The 18,088-nt window shown below is 50.2% G+C and overlaps 1 protein-coding gene across 1 annotated transcript in view; it reads left to right on the top strand.

Annotated features, from left to right (window-relative positions):
• Nucleotides 1-912: 912 nt before the first annotated feature.
• The window catches only part of chchd3a (coiled-coil-helix-coiled-coil-helix domain containing 3a), a 55,283-nt gene continuing 38,107 nt past the window's right edge, over nucleotides 913-18,088 (top strand). Inside the window, 7 exon segments of the mRNA XM_062482794.1 lie at nucleotides 913-1,171; nucleotides 1,989-2,231; nucleotides 2,871-3,042; nucleotides 8,022-8,115; nucleotides 17,638-17,707; nucleotides 17,709-17,735; nucleotides 17,737-17,820. Of these exon segments, the coding sequence (XP_062338778.1) occupies nucleotides 1,091-1,171; nucleotides 1,989-2,231; nucleotides 2,871-3,042; nucleotides 8,022-8,115; nucleotides 17,638-17,707; nucleotides 17,709-17,735; nucleotides 17,737-17,820 (771 nt within the window). The 5' untranslated portion in view covers nucleotides 913-1,090.

Raw genomic sequence — 18,088 nt, 5'->3', positions numbered from 1 at the left:
AGCAACATTTTATGAAAAAATTAAATAATGTATTCATCCATTCTTAAAATATTGCAGATAAATACGTTTACTTCATGAATGGTCATGAAGGACTATTTTGTATAACTTGATGGGAGAAACATACTAATTATGGAGTTTCCGTATATTTCATAAGACAGTTAATTATATTACTCATAGGTTTTCTATTCCAGGCTACTCTTTTTACTCTGATTATGTTTCATTATTCAGAAAGCAACAGGACATCGTTAAAAACGATAGTTGTAAGACCAACAGAAATCAACCGATAGAAAAGAAACACAAATATCCTTTAAACTGATCTTATGATTAAGGACAGCTATCAGGGAGTTCGTATGGTCTTCTGTATTGGCGACTTGGCGAGTATTATCTCACTGTATCTCTAACCATCTCGTGGGCCCAAAGAATTGGAAGACGGCATTGATTTTGGAGGGACAGGGTCGATCCCAGAAGCCTCTGTGCTGATTGATGTGCTTGTGGGCTGCCGAGATAACAGTGGGCGATCTGTGTGTTTCCTCCAACAACAAAACAATGTGGTGAGGGGCTATTTTTGTTCTGTCAAGGGTTGAGCTGGCCAAGTCTAATTTAGAAGTTATTATCAACTTGTCCTGCAGCCAGCACAACCCCACGGGTATTTGCAGTCAAATAATGTGTCATGACGTTGATTGGCTTTTTAGGGTAAAGGTTAATAAAATGTAATTTCACACTATGAAACAGAACATCTAATCGTGTTTTACATTATTTATTGTGGCTTTAATTGGTAACTATTCTACATTGTAGGCTTATTTAATTATTATTATTATGTTTTTGATCAACTAAATTCACATGAACTAAGAAAATTATGTTAGCGCTTGCCTTTGCGAAAATAGTTTCTACCAATCACAACGTCGTATTTCCATGTGACATCATGCTACGGAAGTTTAGCCGTGTTTGTGAGCAGAGGCGTGCGGCCCTAGCTTCCCTGTCACCGGCGTGAGAGAGAGAATAGATCATATTTCAAAAAAGCCTGTCCTTGTTGTACGACAACTTCCATTGTATGTAATTCATTATCGCTTTTGACTGATTGCGGTCAAACATGGGAGCAAACAGTAGTACACGCCGTGTTTCATTCGAGTCGGATGAGAATGACAACATCACAGTTGTGAAGGGCATACGGGTGAGTACGAGAGGAGAGATTAGCTAGCTAATTTAGTAGTGTAACCACAACATTGTAATGGATATGTAAACAGCTGTTTGTTCTAGCGCGATTCAGTATATTACGTCCATGATCAGATTAAGATTTTACCGTCGCGAGTAAAGCTTGACAACCGGTTGACAGAAATAATAGCTTGCTAGCTAGCTAGCTTGCTGTATAATGTAGTGTGCGTGTGTGGCCAGCAGCAATGCTAACTTAATCAACAGTCACTCCTCCTCGCTCGCCAGTGGGTCTTACATGAGTGGGTCAATGAATGAATGAACTTGACATGACCGGAGATGACACCCTCTATGCATATTGTTGTATTGTAAATTAAGTTTAGAAGCTGTCACCAGGGCAATGTCCCTTAGCCAATATTACGCTACATAAAACGATTGTGGCGTGATGATTTATTTACGTCGCCTGCTTATAAAGGAAGGTAACTAAAGGTGTAGACTCAGGCATAAGTTCGTCTCACAACGAGACATTGCTTGGCACAAGATAACCAACATCAATTATACAGCCATCTGCAAGCCATGTATACCAGCTGTACGGTAGTCTCTTGTCATACAATGTCCTTACCGTATGAGTCTCATACATTTATATGTAAACATCAACCAAACAAGTCACCCACTAAAACATATCTGCGAAGTGCTACCCAGTCAAACATTTCTCCAGTTCCATCAGTAGGCCTACTGTCTTCCTTGCAGTAGGTTTTTTGAACAGTAGCTAGCTGACTGCAATGTGAAATTGAAACTTCAAAATATTAAGTTTAATCATGCGTCATTTTTTTTTCCAGCTCTCCGAGAATGTCATCAACCGCATGCGAGAGCCCCAGGCCCCAGTGATGACCCCCACCCCTCCACGGACCCCCTCCCCTCCCCTTGTAGCCGACCCCACCCCTTTCCTCCTCCCCATCTCTCCCCCTTTTGACCCCATCACCTCATTGCCACCCTTTCCAGCACCCATAGAGCCCATTGCTCCACCTCCACTCTCTGCCCCTGAGCCAGTGGCTCCCCCTTCACCCTCCATGATGGAACAGGTATCAGCGCCCACCATCATAGACGTGGTCCTTCCCACGCCTCCTCCCCAAGCTGCTGCTGCTGCAGCCGCTGCTTTCGAGCCTGTCTTGGTGCCCCCCCCCCCTGCTCCACCTGTGTTGGTGGCCCCCCCGCCTGCTCCACCTGTCGAACCGGTAACAGTGCCCCCTCCTGCATCTGTTGAGCCGCTGGTCTCTCTTCCTGACCCGGCTCCTGTTGCCGTGGAAACCCTCATTCTGCTTGCTCCCCCCCCTCCCATTGAAACCCTGGACCCGCCTCCTCCCATTGAAACCTTGGCTCCTCCCCCTCCCATTGAAACCTTTGCTCCTCCCCCTGTAATTGAAACCTTGGCTCCGCCTCCCATTGAAACCTTTGCTTGCCCTGTAATTGAAACCCCACCTCCTCCTCCTCTAATTGAACCCCTTGCCCCTCCTCCCCTCCCTCTAATCGAATCCATCGCTCCCTCCTTCCTGGAACCCATCTCCCCCTGCCAGGCTATTGAACCTGCCGCTCTCCTGTCGCCCGATCCTCCAATGGAAGCTTTGTCCCTGCCTCCGCAGCCCTGCGAACCAATAGCTGCGCCTCCCCTGCCAGAGTTTGTTGCTCCGCCTCCTTGTGAACCGGTTGCTCCTCCTCCTCAGCCCCCAGTGGAACCAGTTGCACCCCCTCCTCCTGCCCCAGAGCCAGTAGCAGTTGTTGCCCCCCCTCCACCTCCTCCTGCCCCAGTGGAGCCAGTTGCCCCCGCTCCTCCTGCCCCAGAGCCAGAAGCAGTGGCTGCCCCACCACCACCACCACCTTCAGTAGCACCATCTGGTGAGTTCAGTACCACAGCACCTGTGTCTCAGTATAAACTATCCTCAAATGACTCCTGGATAGTGTCCTTTCAATTAGACTGGTAAAACTTGTTTGTCAGATATTTGAAGATTGTGTTGTGAAAGTGAATCCACTTGGGTGAGGCATTTACATTTATTGTGAATTTGATCGAGATGTTTTAATGAAGGGTTTTGTTTTTATACATGTTAAGGGCAGTCAGCATGCTTCATCTCAGTGGTCCCTGTGAATTTTTAGTTTCATTCTGACTGTTTAACCCCTCCCCCCAAATCCCAATTAGTCATCTTTCTGAGAACTGGCACTGTAGCCTCTTGTGCATGGTAATACATTGCCATTGCCAAGGTCTTAATGAAACCATTAATTCAGACTTGTAATAAAAGTAATGAATTTATGCTGCTATTAGTCTTTTACAGTTTTAGCCCACTTAAGAATTTCTCACGGTTTCACTATTGCCCTTTTTGCTTCTTGTGATATTGAGCCAATCAATTCGGTTAGCCAACCCATAGTTGGCTAACCGAACAAGCTAGCCGGAACTAAATATATGCCCAATGTTATGACCTCAAGTCAACAGGCTTAGGCAGCACCAGGTCATCAGGTCTCACTGCATGTTAGTGTTCACTGAACACTCACGTACGAGTGTTATTAGTTGTTCTGCGTGACACAGAGGACAGTTGAAAGTTATGTCACCTGTTCAGTAGACAGAAGAGGATAGAACGTGGGCGGAGAGGGTTCTTTAGCGGATGACAACCAGGGTGGGTGAAGTTCTCCCATCCCTGACGGCACCCGATCGGAGAGGTAATTAAAAAAAGGCCAACTTATTCCACGCCGCAGTGCCTCTGGTGATTAAAACGACACCTCCGCAGTTTCACACAACAAACCTCGCCTCATTATGGAGCGTGACAGGCATGGCTGTGTGAATGTGGTTAGGAGCTCGTCACAACTTCTAGATCTATCTATCTATCCCGGAGAAGCCCTTAACCACAGAGACCTGCTTCCTGCTGTTGTAAAAATGCTTTCAGAGTGCCGCTCGGCCTGTTAAGCTGGGGTGTAATCAGTCTCGTGTCTGCGTTCACGCGTTCTGAAACAAAAACTGTTTTGTGTCCAAGTCAGGGTTTTCATTAGCGTCTGGACGTCGTTGAAATTGTAGTCCGTTTTTCTCTCTGTCGAAACAATTGCTCCTCCATTGTCCTTGTTAATTGGTTTGCAGATTAAAAGATAAATATGACAATCTCCCTCATTTTTATCAGTTTTTTTCTGCGTGTTAATGCTATTCCTATTATGAAAAAAACCCTTACTACACTTTACTGGGCTAAGTACATTCAAAGGATGTCCTTTATAGATTTAAATAACACATAAAAGTAGGTACAATAACTCCCTTTCAGTTATGTGACTTAGAACGTCTTGCTTGTAGGTTTTGGAAGGCCTGTCCTTCCATGATTGTCAGGCGACCTCTAGTGAACTCCACTGGTAATATGACACAAACTCAAAGGTCATCCTTGATCAAGAGGAGTAGCTGGTGGATATTGGTGTCTGGTGTGGCTGAATGTGAACTAGAGCTGAATGGGCTCCATCGATCCATGTTATTTGACAAGGTTATGACTTGTGTCATGAAAATCCATCAACAACATTTAGGTCAAGGTGTTGGTACTTTCATCTCATGTTCCTCGGAGCAAACTAGTTCTGAGTTTAGAGTTCTGCGCCTTAAAGAGACTTGTTCTTTCACCTTGACAGATTTTCTAAAAGTAACTGCCTCTTTTCACCTGTGATGAACTTCAGCCGGCCAGACAAGGCTGTCTCATGGTCAGAGCACACAGAACACAGACCGCCCTGGCTCTGTGACCCCTCTGTGACCCCTCTGTGAGCCCTCTGTGAGCCCTCTGTGAGCCTTCTGTCACCCCTCTGTGACCCCTTTGTCACCCTGCCAGACAACTTCTCAATGAGAGGACAAAGTCAACTCAGAAAACATTGATCCTGACTGCTGGTTTTTAGGTCCAAGCCAATCCCTCCAGGTCGTGACCTTAATGACGTGTGTTTGATTATGTGTGCTTATGAGTGAAGGGGATCAAGTTCATCTCTATCTATGGCCGTGCCCGTCTCTAAATAGTGTGGTGTGTGTGTAGTGTGTGATGTGGTGTGTCTGAAGTGTGGGTGTATGTGTCTGAAGTGTGTGTCTGTGTGTGAGGTGTGTGTGCGTGTGTGTGAGGTGTGTGTCTGTGTGTGTGTGTGTGCGTGTGCTGTTTGGACAACGGTCAAGGTTGATCCTCCTACACCTTCTCCAATTTACTATAAATATTCATAGTCCAGCGCCCACACACTGTTTTAGCCTAATAGCCTGCTTAGAGATGACTGCTCAGAGAGAGAGATGGAGGACGGTAGGGAGAGGGAGAGAGGGAGAGGGAGGGGGGGAGAGAGAGAGAGATGGAGGACAGAGGAGGAACAGAGAGGGGAAAAAGGGAGAGAAGAGAAAAAGGACAAATTGTGTCACCTGTTAACATCGTTCTGTTCTAAAACAAACTCTCGTATGTCTGTGTGACGTTTATGCCAACACGTCTGATTGAGTTAGGCCTGGCGGTGGATCGGAGATTGGAGGCCTGCTGAAAGCTTCTGTAGCCTGGGCAGTGGGCTGACTGCAGGAGTTTTCATCCGGAAGGTGAGGGTGGGAAAGGTGAGCGAGACTTAGTTGTCGGAGCTCCCGCGAGCGTGGGGAAGTGGTAATGTTACAGATTATGCCCTCGGCATGGGTCCCGGGGTTAATGAAACCTGTGATGAGAAACGCAATTTGCCTTCGTCTGTTATCAACCCTCGCTCGCCTCTTCCTCTTCGCTGCGTTTTTTCACTCCTGGTTTAGCGAGGATGGGAGGATGAGGGCAGAGGAGGGGGAAAAAATAGAAAAATATCTGAAGTTGATGAGTTTTTAATCTCTTTAACATTTCCGTGTCCTCGTCAGGATGGGCGTGGGCGTGGCCAATCTGGAATTGTGTCTGACCTGACGGGGCACTTGTAGAGTCTCTAACTGTGTTATCATATCAGGACCGGCTCGCCTTCTGTCACACTGGCTCTGCTCCACACTCACAAAACGTCTGTGTGTGTGTGTGCGTGCGCGCATGCTTGCCTGATGAACTGATTGAAAGAGGGATGTAACACTACTTGAGAGGCGAGAAGAGAGAAGAAAATAGCGAAAAATCGAGCGACTTTCTGCTACTTTGGCAATCTCCATTTCCGTCGTTGGCCAGCAGCAAAATAACTTGTATTTGTACTTACGTGTTGTAATTGCATCCAATCACGTCGGGACAGCCAGCGAGCTCAGATTCAATGTGTTTTCGTTTTGTAACATGACATTTTTAATCTTGTCGGTTAACGATCGTTAACGATCGCTTCTCCCAAAATGATCAACCCCACCCTGGGAGAGAAGACTCGTAGAGACCCCCTCACCCTCACCTTGACAACCACTACTCCCCCCCCCCCCTCCCTCTGCATGATTAATGTGCTGCCATATGCTGAAAACATCACCCTGGGCATCACCACGGTAACGAGCGTCTAGGTTCATCCTTGAGGAGGGCAAGTGTCGTTCTCGGTCGTATTTGTCTGTAGACTTCCCAGATTAGTGTTTAATAAAACACAGCGATGGAAGGCAACTTTGCTGCCACACCCATGGCTTCACTCACCAGAACCACGTCGCTGATGAGCTGGAGCACGGTCTATTTAAATGTTAATTTTGATACTGTGTCGGCCCAGTCTTGAGATAATTGCTCATCGTAAGATAAGATGGTAAGTCACTGTGATCATGCAGCAACACAGACACACCTTACCTGGACTGAGATGCTCCTGGTGAGTTTAATTAGCACAGCAGGGAGAGAAGCTAGCTAGCTCTGTGAAGTGGGACACACACACCACCTATACACACACACACCTATACACACACACGCACACACACCTATACACGCACACACACCTATACACACACACCTATACACGCACACACACCTATACACACACACACCTATACACGCACACACACCTATACACGCACACACACCTATACACACACACACACCTATACACACACACACCTATACACACACACACACACCCATATGCACACACACACCTATGCACACACACACCTATGCACACACACACCTATGCACATACACACGGCCTCAACACTGCATTCTGTGAGTGTCTCTTCCAGGTAATAATAGGCTCTGACAATAGGGATTACCCCATCTATCTAATGCAGTAGAGGCCACTAATCTGTCGCTAGTACGTGCACACACAAACACACACACGTGCACACAGACAGGCACACACACACAGAGACACACACACAGAGACACACACAGACACACTCACACAAACGCGTGTTTCGTGGCAGCCACTGCAGTGCTGCACTGCACAGCACTTCTGTCTGCAGAGCACGTTCTTACTCAGGTTCTTACTTTCATGGTTAATTACCTGCTGAGATAGGACACCACAGACACACAGTCAAACACGTATGACGCCAGCGACAGCAAGAGAGGGACACAGGCAATAGAGAGGAAGAAAATGAGTGTGTGAGGGTATGTGGATAAGTGTTGGGGAGGTATTGTTGGTGAGGGGAAGGGGGAGGGGGAGGGGGGGTTCTGGGTGGGTAAATGCTTTTTTGTGTTGGTGTGAGATGAGTTTTTTTTATAGAGCAGGTGGTTGTTGGTGCGTGGCAGCCAGCTCTCTCCTCTGGTCTCGCTCGCTCTCTCCCACTCTCTCTTTCTCTCATAAGGCAACAGAGGCCTGGAGCCACGAGGGCTGACCCACCTCACTACCTGCACAGCAGGCAGACCACACGCACACACACACACCATTACATTTGATAGCTTACAGCGAACTCACATCAACACAACATGGTTCAGGGAGCCAAGGTACAGTCAAACATTCTCACCTCTGTGTGTGTGTGTGTGTGTGTGTGTGTGTGTGTCCTTCCCCAGGTGACGAGGAGGAGCTGAGGAGGAGGATCACACAGGAGCTGCAGCAGGGTCTGGAGGAGGAGCGCGGCAGAGCAGAGCAGGAGCTGCAGGCCTGGTGAGTCCCAGAGCACAGGACAGGATGCAGGACAGCACACAGTAACACAGCACACAGTAACACAGCACACAGTAACACAGCACACAGTAACACAGCACACAGTAACACAGCACACAGTAACACAGGATACAGTAACACAGCACACAGTAACACAGCACACAGCACACAGTAACACAGGATACAGTAACACAGAACACAGCACACAGTAACACAGCACACAGTAACACAGGATACAGGATACAGGACAGCACACAGTAAAACAGGATACAGCATAGAGTAACACAGCACACAGTAACACAACACAACAGAGCACAGAACAAAGTAGTACAATACTAGCTCATATGACACCATGGTGGGTGGATGCCCACATCTCCTCTCTGCTCCCCCTCAGTGACCCTGCAGGTCCAGGCCAGACAGTAGGGATGCTGCTATTGGCCGGTTCATTCTACACCGAGCAGCAAGCAATGGGAGGGAAAAGGGTCTATTTTCTAGTCATTAATAGTGAAAAAGGTCAGTGTAGTATTTCCCTTCCTCATCAGATGAACCTCTTTCCCCAAACCCACCAGTGTTGTTCTGGTTGTATCTCTCTGGATCAATTAATCATGCCTGAGAGAGGGCGCCGTTGTGAGGTAATTTCCTTGGCGCTGAGTGGGTGATCCATTAGCCAGCCTTGATGAGGAGGAATCGGCCTTTTATCCCGGCAGCATCTTCCTTCCTCTATTAGTCTCTCTCTCCTCTGTCTCTCTCGCTCTGAATCACTCTCTCTGCATCTCTCTCTCTCTCTTTTGTCTTTGTCTCTCCTCCATTTTTCCTCTATCTGCATCTCCCTCTCTCTGTCTTACTTCTATCTCTCCCACGCTCTCTCTCTCTCTCCTCCACCACAGTGGAACAGGTGTGCGTGGCGTTTGGTCCGACAAACACTTAATTCCCCTGCTAATGTTGCATATGTGCCTGCGCATTGTGTGGTGACAATAAAGTTGAATTGAATTGATTGAATGGGTCTGGATGAGCTCCAAAGGCTCTGGTGAATGAGCAGTGGGATCATCCTGCACGTAGCCCAGGCCCCTTAATGACAACACTAAGCAGAGGCAGGGACTTCAGGCTGGGTAAGAGTTTACATGTAGAGGTGGGGGTAGGGGTGAGTCTATGGCAAGGACATTTAGTATTCAAAAGGACCCGGACAATAGGAAAGGTATTGATTTCCTTTCCTTCTATGGATAGGTAATCTGTAGCCTTAGTTGAGTATTGACCTTTTAAAATGGAAGTACACCAGTTATTTTCCAAATTGCGGCTTGAATTAATTGCGTTGTTTGTGATTGGTGTGGATCTGCAGCTGCTGGGGGATCAGTCCCAGCGCTCGTGTGTCTGGCCTGCTCTCCCCCCCCCCCCCTGTGTGGAAGCAGACGTCAATAACCAGGCAGGACACCTCGGTGTGTCGCTGGAGTGTTCAGACTGTTTGAGGGAGCGAGGTCTTAGTTGCGGTAAGCTGATGAGCAGTAAACGGTCTTTGTTGATCCCCCTGCGTCCTCTGGTCCAGCCTGACAGGGTGGACACCCTAACTGGAGTGTTACTGTATGAAATGCATTTAAGAATAAAAGTAAAACATAGAGAGAGGATTTGCCTGCGGCGTTGTTGCCTGGGACACACGGATAGGCAAAAGTGCCTGTCGCATCGCCTTGGCAACGCCATTAAGAGGAAGTAGGGGTTTTATTGACCATGATGCTTTGCTTGGACGGACAGAATCAATATTTCCTTTAATGTTGTCTCTCCACTAAGTTCTCTCTGCGCTTTTTTATTATTTTTTATTATGTTTGTGTTTTCAAGGGGAGGGGAGGGGAGGGACTAGAGGGGAGAGAGGGGAGGGCAGGGACTAGAGGGGAGAGAGGGGAGGGCAGGGACTAGAGGGGAGAGAGGGGAGGGCAGGGACTAGAGGGGAGAGAGGGGAGGGCAGGGACTAGAGGGGAGAGAGGGGAGGGCAGGGACTAGAGGGGAGGGGGGGGAGGGCAGGGACTAGAGGGGAGAGAGGGGAGGGCAGGGACTAGAGGGGAGAGAGGGGAGGGCAGGGACTAGAGGGGAGAGAGGGGAGGGCAGGGACTAGAGGGGAGAGAGGGGAGGGCAGGGACTAGAGGGGAGAGAGGGGAGGGCAGGGACTAGAGGGGAGAGAGGGGAGGGCAGGGACTAGAGGGGAGAGAGGGGAGGGCAGGGACTAGAGGGGAGAGAGGGGAGGGCAGGGACTAGAGGGGAGAGAGGGGAGGGCAGGGACTAGAGGGGAGAGAGGGGAGGGCAGGGACTAGAGGGGAGAGAGGGGAGGGCAGGGACTAGAGGGGAGAGAGGGGAGGGCAGGGACTAGAGGGGAGGGGGGGGAGGGCAGGGACTAGAGGGGAGAGAGGGGAGGGCAGGGACTAGAGGGGAGAGAGGGGAGGGCAGGGACTAGAGGGGAGGGGGGGGAGGGCAGGGACTAGAGGGGAGAGAGGGGAGGGCAGGGACTAGAGGGGAGAGAGGGGAGGGCAGGGACTAGAGGGGAGGGCAGGGACTAGAGGGGAGAGAGGGGAGGGCAGGGACTAGAGGGGAGAGAGGGGAGGGGAGGGACTAGAGGGGAGAGAGGGCAGGGACTAGAGGGGAGAGAGGGGAGGGCAGGGACTAGAGGGGAGGGCAGATCCTGGTGTCTTGCTGGCCTGCCTTACAGGCCCTGGATCTGGCTGTGCACGGTTATCAAAATAGTGGTTGAGAGAGCGTCTGAGATGCTCTCCTGGGTGTGTTGGTGTGTGTGTGTGTGTACTGTAACCGTTATCAACATCATTACATTGTGGAGTGTGTGCTGTCAACTTCCCTCCTCACATTGACTTTTAGCATTTTCACTTCTCCCCCGGTATTGAAAAATCTCTCCCTTTCATTTTTCATCCTTACTGTCAAGTCCCATATGGGCAGACGACTGGTTTTTTTTCTCTTCATCTTCTTCTATTCATTTGTATTTATTGGGGAGAAAAAAGGATCTAGCGCTATCTTTTAATTGAAATAGATGGAGGCACGGAGAGCTGTTTTCTCTCCCGGCCTCGCCGTTAAAGGTAATTGAATTGTGATGGTATAAGGAGAACTGGCCAGGCCTGCTTGTTATTTCAGGTGAGGGGTTGTCTGGCTGAAATGGAGGCATCGTCTCCCAGGCTGGATTGTCTCAGACTGGCACAATTAAGTGTGAGAGGGAGGCAGGAACAGTGTGTGTGTGTGGGGGTGTGGGTCTTTATGAATTATATTGACCCCAGAGTCAGAGCCACAGAGGAGGCTCACAGCACCTGTGTTACTGCTCCCTGTGTGTGTGTGTGTGTGTGTGTGTGTGTGTGTGTGTGTGTGTGGGGGGGGGGGGGGGGGGGGGTCCGTCATGTCTGTAGAGCTGTGCTGTTGATCTACGAGGTGTGGATATGTACTGTACAGGCGGCAGAGCTGTAGTTCAGACTAGACTTAAGTTTTTTAACGCGCTGCACCGCTTGCCTTCCCACAGTACACCACGCTCAGGGGCTTGTTAGAAAAGTTAATACAGAGTTGTAGATCTCAAGGTCACTGTTGTAGTAATGGCCAAGCGTGCAGACTTGGATTCATGTTCTCACAATATCGATCTAAATACCACTTTTGCACAACATTTGTGTAAAAATACAGAATTGTTTACCAGTGCAAGATTACAGTAGATTACATGTTACGCCACCGGTCACTCAACCAGTCGTTTGTATGCTGGGCTAGCAAGCTAGCAGTGGCACACAACAGTCACGTAATGTGACCAGACTGAATTTAAAAGTATAAAAACACACTAGGGACACTGACAACGACGGCAACCCTGCACCATGCATTATTAGTTTAATGTAATCTTTAAATTCAGGCTCGTCACATTACGTAACTTTGTTCTGAACAGAACTGGGTGTGCAGACACATACAATAAGTTTCTCCTCAATTTTGAAATTGTAAAACATAGAAATGTTTACCATGACTAACAGTTGCTACGTTACAAGAAACCAATCCGATTGGCCAACGCTAGCGTTTTCACGCTCCTCATTTACATAAAGTTGAGAAAATCCAACTTGCAACGCTCCGCTCGCCTTCCCACAATGCCCTACGCGAGCGTCAACGCCTGGTTTCATTGAAAATGAATTGGAAGCCGTCGCTCCGCTCTGCTGTAGTGGACACGCACCGTTAACCTGCAGTGACTGTGTGTGTGTGTGTGCTGGATGTGTGTGTGCTGGATGTGTGTGTGTGTGTGTGTGTGCTTGATGTGTGTGTGAGAGGTAGTTGGTCTACATTCTCTCTTCCATACACTCACTAAGTATTTCTCTACCTTTCTCTCTGTTAACTTTTCCTGCTTCCACATATGAGCTCTTATCTCTCTTCTGCCACGTCAGCCTGCCCCCCCCTCTCAGCCTGCCCCCCCCCTCTCAGCCTGCCCCCCCCTCTCAGCCTGCCCCCCCCTCTCAGCCTGCCCCCCCCCCTCTCAGCCTGCCCCCCCCTCTCAGCCTGCCCCCCCCTCTCAGCCTGCCCCCCCCTCTCAGCCTGCCCCCCCCCTCTCAGCCTGCCCCCCCCTCTCAGCCTGCCCCCCCCTCTCAGCCTGGCCCCCCCCCCTCTCAGCCTGCCCCCCCCCTCTCAGCCTGCCCCCCCCCTCTCAGCCTGCCCCCCCCTCTCAGCCTGCCCCCCCCTCTCAGCCCACGCCCCCCCCTCTCAGCCTGCCCCCCCCCTCTCAGCCCATGCCCCCCCCCTCTCAGCCTGCCCCCCCCCTCTCAGCCTGCCCCCCCCCCACGCCCCCCTCTCAGGGGTTTCAGGCAGGCTCACATCTCAGGAGGCACAAAGGGATGCTAGCTGTGTGTGTGTGTGTGTGTGTGTGTGTGAGAGAACTACCTATTTTGGTAGCATCACACCTTCTCCTATCTTGCTTGGTTGCTAATGAATTTCGTCTGGTTGCTGTGATATCCTGGTCCTCCTCCCTGCCCCCTGCTCTCCTAGCATGGTGTACAGTTCACCTGTTTCTCTCCTCTCAGGATTCCTCTGACTGAGACGACTGGGAACAGTTAGCTGCAGATAGCCCTCTCTCTTATTCTGTCGTCCCTGAACGCAACTTGCTTCGCTCCGTCTGTATTTATGTCTTGCAATTACTCCTCTCTTCTTCACCTCCACCTCTCTCCCTCCCTCCCTCTCTTTCTCTCTCTCTCTCTCTCTCTCTCTCTCTCTCTCTCTCTCTCTCTCTCTCTCTCTCTCCCTCTCTCCCTCTATCTCCCTCTCTCTCTCTCTCTCCTTCCCTCCCTCCCTCTCTATCCCTCTCTATCCCTCTCTATCTCTCTCTCTCTCTCTCTCTCTCCCCTCTGTTCTTCACCCATTTGTGAGTCACTGTTTACATTGATGTTATGGTCCTTCCAATATGTGTGTGTCCCTCCCTCTTCCTCTCAGTCCCACAGTGAGGTAACGGATGTACACACACACACACACACACACACACACACACACTCTGCAGCACCATTAAAATAATCTGCAGCACCATCCCATATGCCCTCAGGCTCCTATACTGGAGATAATTTCACACTTGGTACGTTCCCTTATGTTTTCCTTTTCTCTGGGGGTTGTGTGTGTGTATGTGTGTGTGTGTGTGCGCATGCCTTGGTGCTTCCATGCATGTGTGTATGTGTTCCATTCAGTTAACTTTTTGTTTACCTTTTGATAATCCATGGTCCGAGTGATTGCTTCTGTCCCCAGGCTATTGCAGCATCGGTCTGCTGTCTGTGTTCTGAACTTTGAACTTTAGCAGATCATTGGGTGGGCGTGACCTCTAAGTGACCCAGGAGCCTGGAGGGTGTTGTATGCAGTAATGACCAACAGGGGGCAGCACTAGGACAGTATGGATGGACTTCTCCATCTACCCCCTGCTGAGAACACTACCCCCTGCTACCCTTGTAGCACTCAGGAATCGTGTGTGTGTAAGAGAAAGAGAGTTTGTGTGTATGTGAGAGAGAGAGAGAGAGAGAGTGTGTATATATGTGTGTGTGAGAGAGAGAGAGTGTGTATATATGTGTGTGTGAGAGAGAGAGAGCGAGGGAGGGAGAGAGGGAGACCTGCCTAGCACCATAAAAAATTCATCTTTAGCATTCCCGGACGTTATTCTGTCATCAATATTGCATAGGGCCTTTAACTGCTTTGTTCAGAGCGGTTTGGATTTGAACATTAGCCTGCCAGCGTCCGTGTGGCGCTGCCTGATTGGCCGAGGAGGAGAGCTGCCAGCTCATGGCTGGACGGGGTGGACACATTAATGAGCAGCTGCACGGTTCAGGTGACAAGGGGAGGAAGCTGTTGACAAGGTTGTATATTTTATTGGAGGAAAAGCCAAGCAACACATGCTCTTAGTGACTTCTGCCACATCACTGTTAGTCTTGACGATTAGTGTGCAGTGTTCACACACGCTCACACGCACTCACATACACACACTCGCATACACACTCACACACTATTAGGTGCTTATAGTACTACTGAACTTGTTTCTTTATTCAGATCATACTTTTGGCTCCCGACAAAGCGAAGCATGCGAGTCTCCCGTGTAGTTGTGTTTGCGGTCGGTCCTTCTCTGAGGAGACCACAAGCGGTTGTGTTGGGGTCAGAAGCCCATCTGATGCATGATGACAAACGCAGTCTCCCAGGCTGACAGACCTCGTCTCTCTCCTCTATTTCCAATCCTCCCTCCTCAGAGCCGTCAAAAACACTGGCTGCTGTCGTGGAAGTTTTTGAGAGAATCAATCGTTTAAGCTGAAGTCGGGTGAAGTACAGAGTTAATGTTTATTTGACGTAGATTTAACATAATAACGTTATCAACATAACATCATCGACACACAAACATAAGACAATAACACAAAGACAATTCTATACAGCTCCATCCAGCATTCTAGAATGGAACCGGGAGAATCCAGCCCACCAGCACTACCCAGCTGATGGCCCTGAACCCCCAGAACATTCTTCAACAGACCATTTTATAGATACGACAGTTCTCAAAAGTCATTGGTCCATCCTACAGACATGCAGCTATACCAAATCTCTTCTGTCATTGGTTAAATCCTTAGAACAATACAGTTGAATCCACATTGTCTTCAGACCAACTGTCTCTTCCCCCCAGGTGACAAGAACTCTCTCAGGTCACCCAGACTTCCCGTCTCTTAGACTTCACGTCTCCTAGCTAGGTGTCATACAACTACAGTGGCATCTCTACCAAATGGAGTTTAATCAACATACATTGTATCAAGCTTCTTAACCAACTGTAAACTTATCCTAAAACACATTCATTGTACATAGGCCCAAAATTTCTTTCACACTGCCTCGCCAACCTGGCAGTTATTTAGCTCTTTCTCTCTATCTCACAAGAGGGCAGGCACACTAGAGATGATGTTCTCCACTCTGCTCAGGTATCTCTCTCTCTCTTCCTCTCTCTCCCCTCTCTCCACCTCTCTCTCTGTTTCCCTCATCTTCCCTCTCTCTCTTCCTCTCTTCCTCTGTCTCTCCACCTATCTCTGTTTCCCTCTTCTTCCCTCTCTCTTCCTCTCTCTATCTCTCGCCCCCCTCTCTACTCACTGTTGCCAATCTTCCAAAAGAGAATGAGAAATGTGTCCAATATCCCAGAGACAGGCAATAAAGATCGGAAGGCAATCGAGGTGAGGCCGATAGCATCCTGCTAGCGATAGCGGTCTTGCTTGGGTTAGCACTTGTGGGGACGAGTGGAGAGAGTTTCGCTGGCCTGTCCGTTTTCAGGGACGAGCCTCTCGTTATGTCTCATTGTTGCGGTCAGGTTTTTCTCTGGCTATTGTCTGAGGTTCCCAGTAGTTCTCCCCAGCTAATGGCCTCTTCCTCAGCTTGCCACAGCCCAAGCTCTCTGAGAAGGTTTGGGAAACTTGAGTGGAGCCTTTAAGGCAGGTGGGAGCAGTGAAGGGAAGAAGCCATTAAGATGCTCACTGTGAAGTCTGTGTGTGTGTCTGTGTGCGTGTCTGTGTGTGCGTGTGCGTGTGTGTGACTGAGATCCCCATGATGGATGGAGAGTGCTGACGTGTGCAACCCAGTGGACTGTGAGACTGGACATGGCTGGACCCTACTCTCCCTCACCCCCTCTCTCTCTCCCTCTCTCTCTCTCCCTCACCCCCTCTCTCTCTCCCTCACCCCTCTCCCTCACCCCCTCTCTCTCTCCCTCACCCCCTCTCTCTCTCCCTCACCCCCTCTCTCTCTCCCTCACCCCCCACTCTCTCTCCCTCTCTCTCCCTCACCCCCTCTCTCTCTCCCTCACCCCCTCTCTCTCTCCCTCACCCCCCCTCTCTCTCCCTCTCCCTCACCCCTTCTCTTTCTCCTTCTCTCTCTCCATTACCCCCTTTCTCTCTCTCTCAACCTCTCTCTCTCACCCCCCCTCTCTCCCTCACCCCCCCCCCCCCCCTCTCTCTCTCCCTCACCCCCCCTCTCTCTCTCTCTCTCCCTCACCCCCCCCCTCTCTCTCCCTCACCCCCCCCTCTCTCTCTCTCTCACCCCCCCTCTCTCTCTCTCCCTCACCCCCCCTCTCTCTCTCCTCACCCCCCCTCTCTCTCTCTCTCACCCTCCCTCTCTCTCTCCCTCACCCCCCCCTCTCTCTCTCCCTCACCCCCCCTCTCTCTCTCTCTCTTTCCCTCCCTCTCTCTCTCTTTATCTCTCTAGCTCTCTCTCCCCCCATTCTTCCCTTTCCCTGCATGACTTCCCCTGATCCCAACCCCCCCTTCCCCCAGTGATGTGTTGAGACCAAACACCAGCCATCAGCCCTTACCAGTCCTTCTGTAGACCTGCTCAGCCTCTAAATGCTCTCGCTCACACACACACACACACACCTGTCATGTGATCTGTCATGTGATCTGTCATGTGATCTGTCATGTGGAGTCCGCTCCACCTTCATCTTACAACACGCGTGTTTCACATGTTCAAATAGAGATCGATAAAAATACAAATATTATTATTATGATGATTATCATCAGTTATTATAAGACCGTCAGTCAGTCAGTCAGACAGACCCCTTCCTCCTCTAGCTGTGGGAAGCAGAGGCGAGGGTGAGGAGGAAGAGTCGATGTTGGTTATCAGGGAAGACGTCGCTCTACCTCACCAGTCAACGCCACCCTTCGCCTGGCCCGTTGCTAGGCAACTATGAGAGCCCCCTGACAGGGACAGTGTTTGTTTCTCTCCAGACCGCGGCCCCGCTCTCCGTCTCCAAACACCATCACGGCCGCTTCCTCGGGAAACACGCTTTAGGTTCTGTCTGAGGGGTCGGGGTCGAGAGTCTGTCTGGGTTCCGTCACGTTGGGTCAAGTAACTTTGAAGTCTTTGACGTTTCTTCTTTACTGTCGTCGCTGTTGGTTAGCAACTGCACCCCCTATCTGCCGGCCTGGGGTACTACAACTGCAGGAGAGGATTATTGAGTGTGTGTGTCTCGCATCTGGGTGTGCTAACTGGCTATTGTGTGCATGCCTGTGCGTGTGTGTGTGTGTGTGTGTGTGTGTATGCGTCCAGGCTGCAGCAGGAACAGAGCCAGGCCCAGGCGCTGGCCCAGGCGGAGGCTCAGGCTCAGGTCCCTGACGAGGGTGTCTCGTCTCCTGGCCGTGGAGCGGGGCCGGAGCCCAGCAGAGCCTCCAGCAGGCCGTCCTCAGAGAGAGGCTCTCCACCGAGGACGAGAGAGTCCGCGCCCAGCTCTACGTGAGTCACACACACACCACACACACACACACACCACACACACACACACACCACACACACCACACCCACACGCACACACACAGACACCCAGCACAGACACACACACACACACCACACACAGACACCAGCACAGACACACACACACACACACCACGCACAGACACACACACCACACACAGACACCCAGCACAGACACACACACCACACATACACACACACACCACACACAGACACCACGCACAGACACACACCCCGCACAGACACACAC

The sequence above is a fragment of the Osmerus eperlanus genome, chromosome 17, assembly GCF_963692335.1.
Source record: "Osmerus eperlanus chromosome 17, fOsmEpe2.1, whole genome shotgun sequence".
NCBI lineage: Eukaryota > Metazoa > Chordata > Actinopteri > Osmeriformes > Osmeridae > Osmerus > Osmerus eperlanus.
The sequence above is the reverse complement of the archived record's forward strand: the minus strand, read 5'-3'. Positions and strand labels throughout refer to the sequence as shown.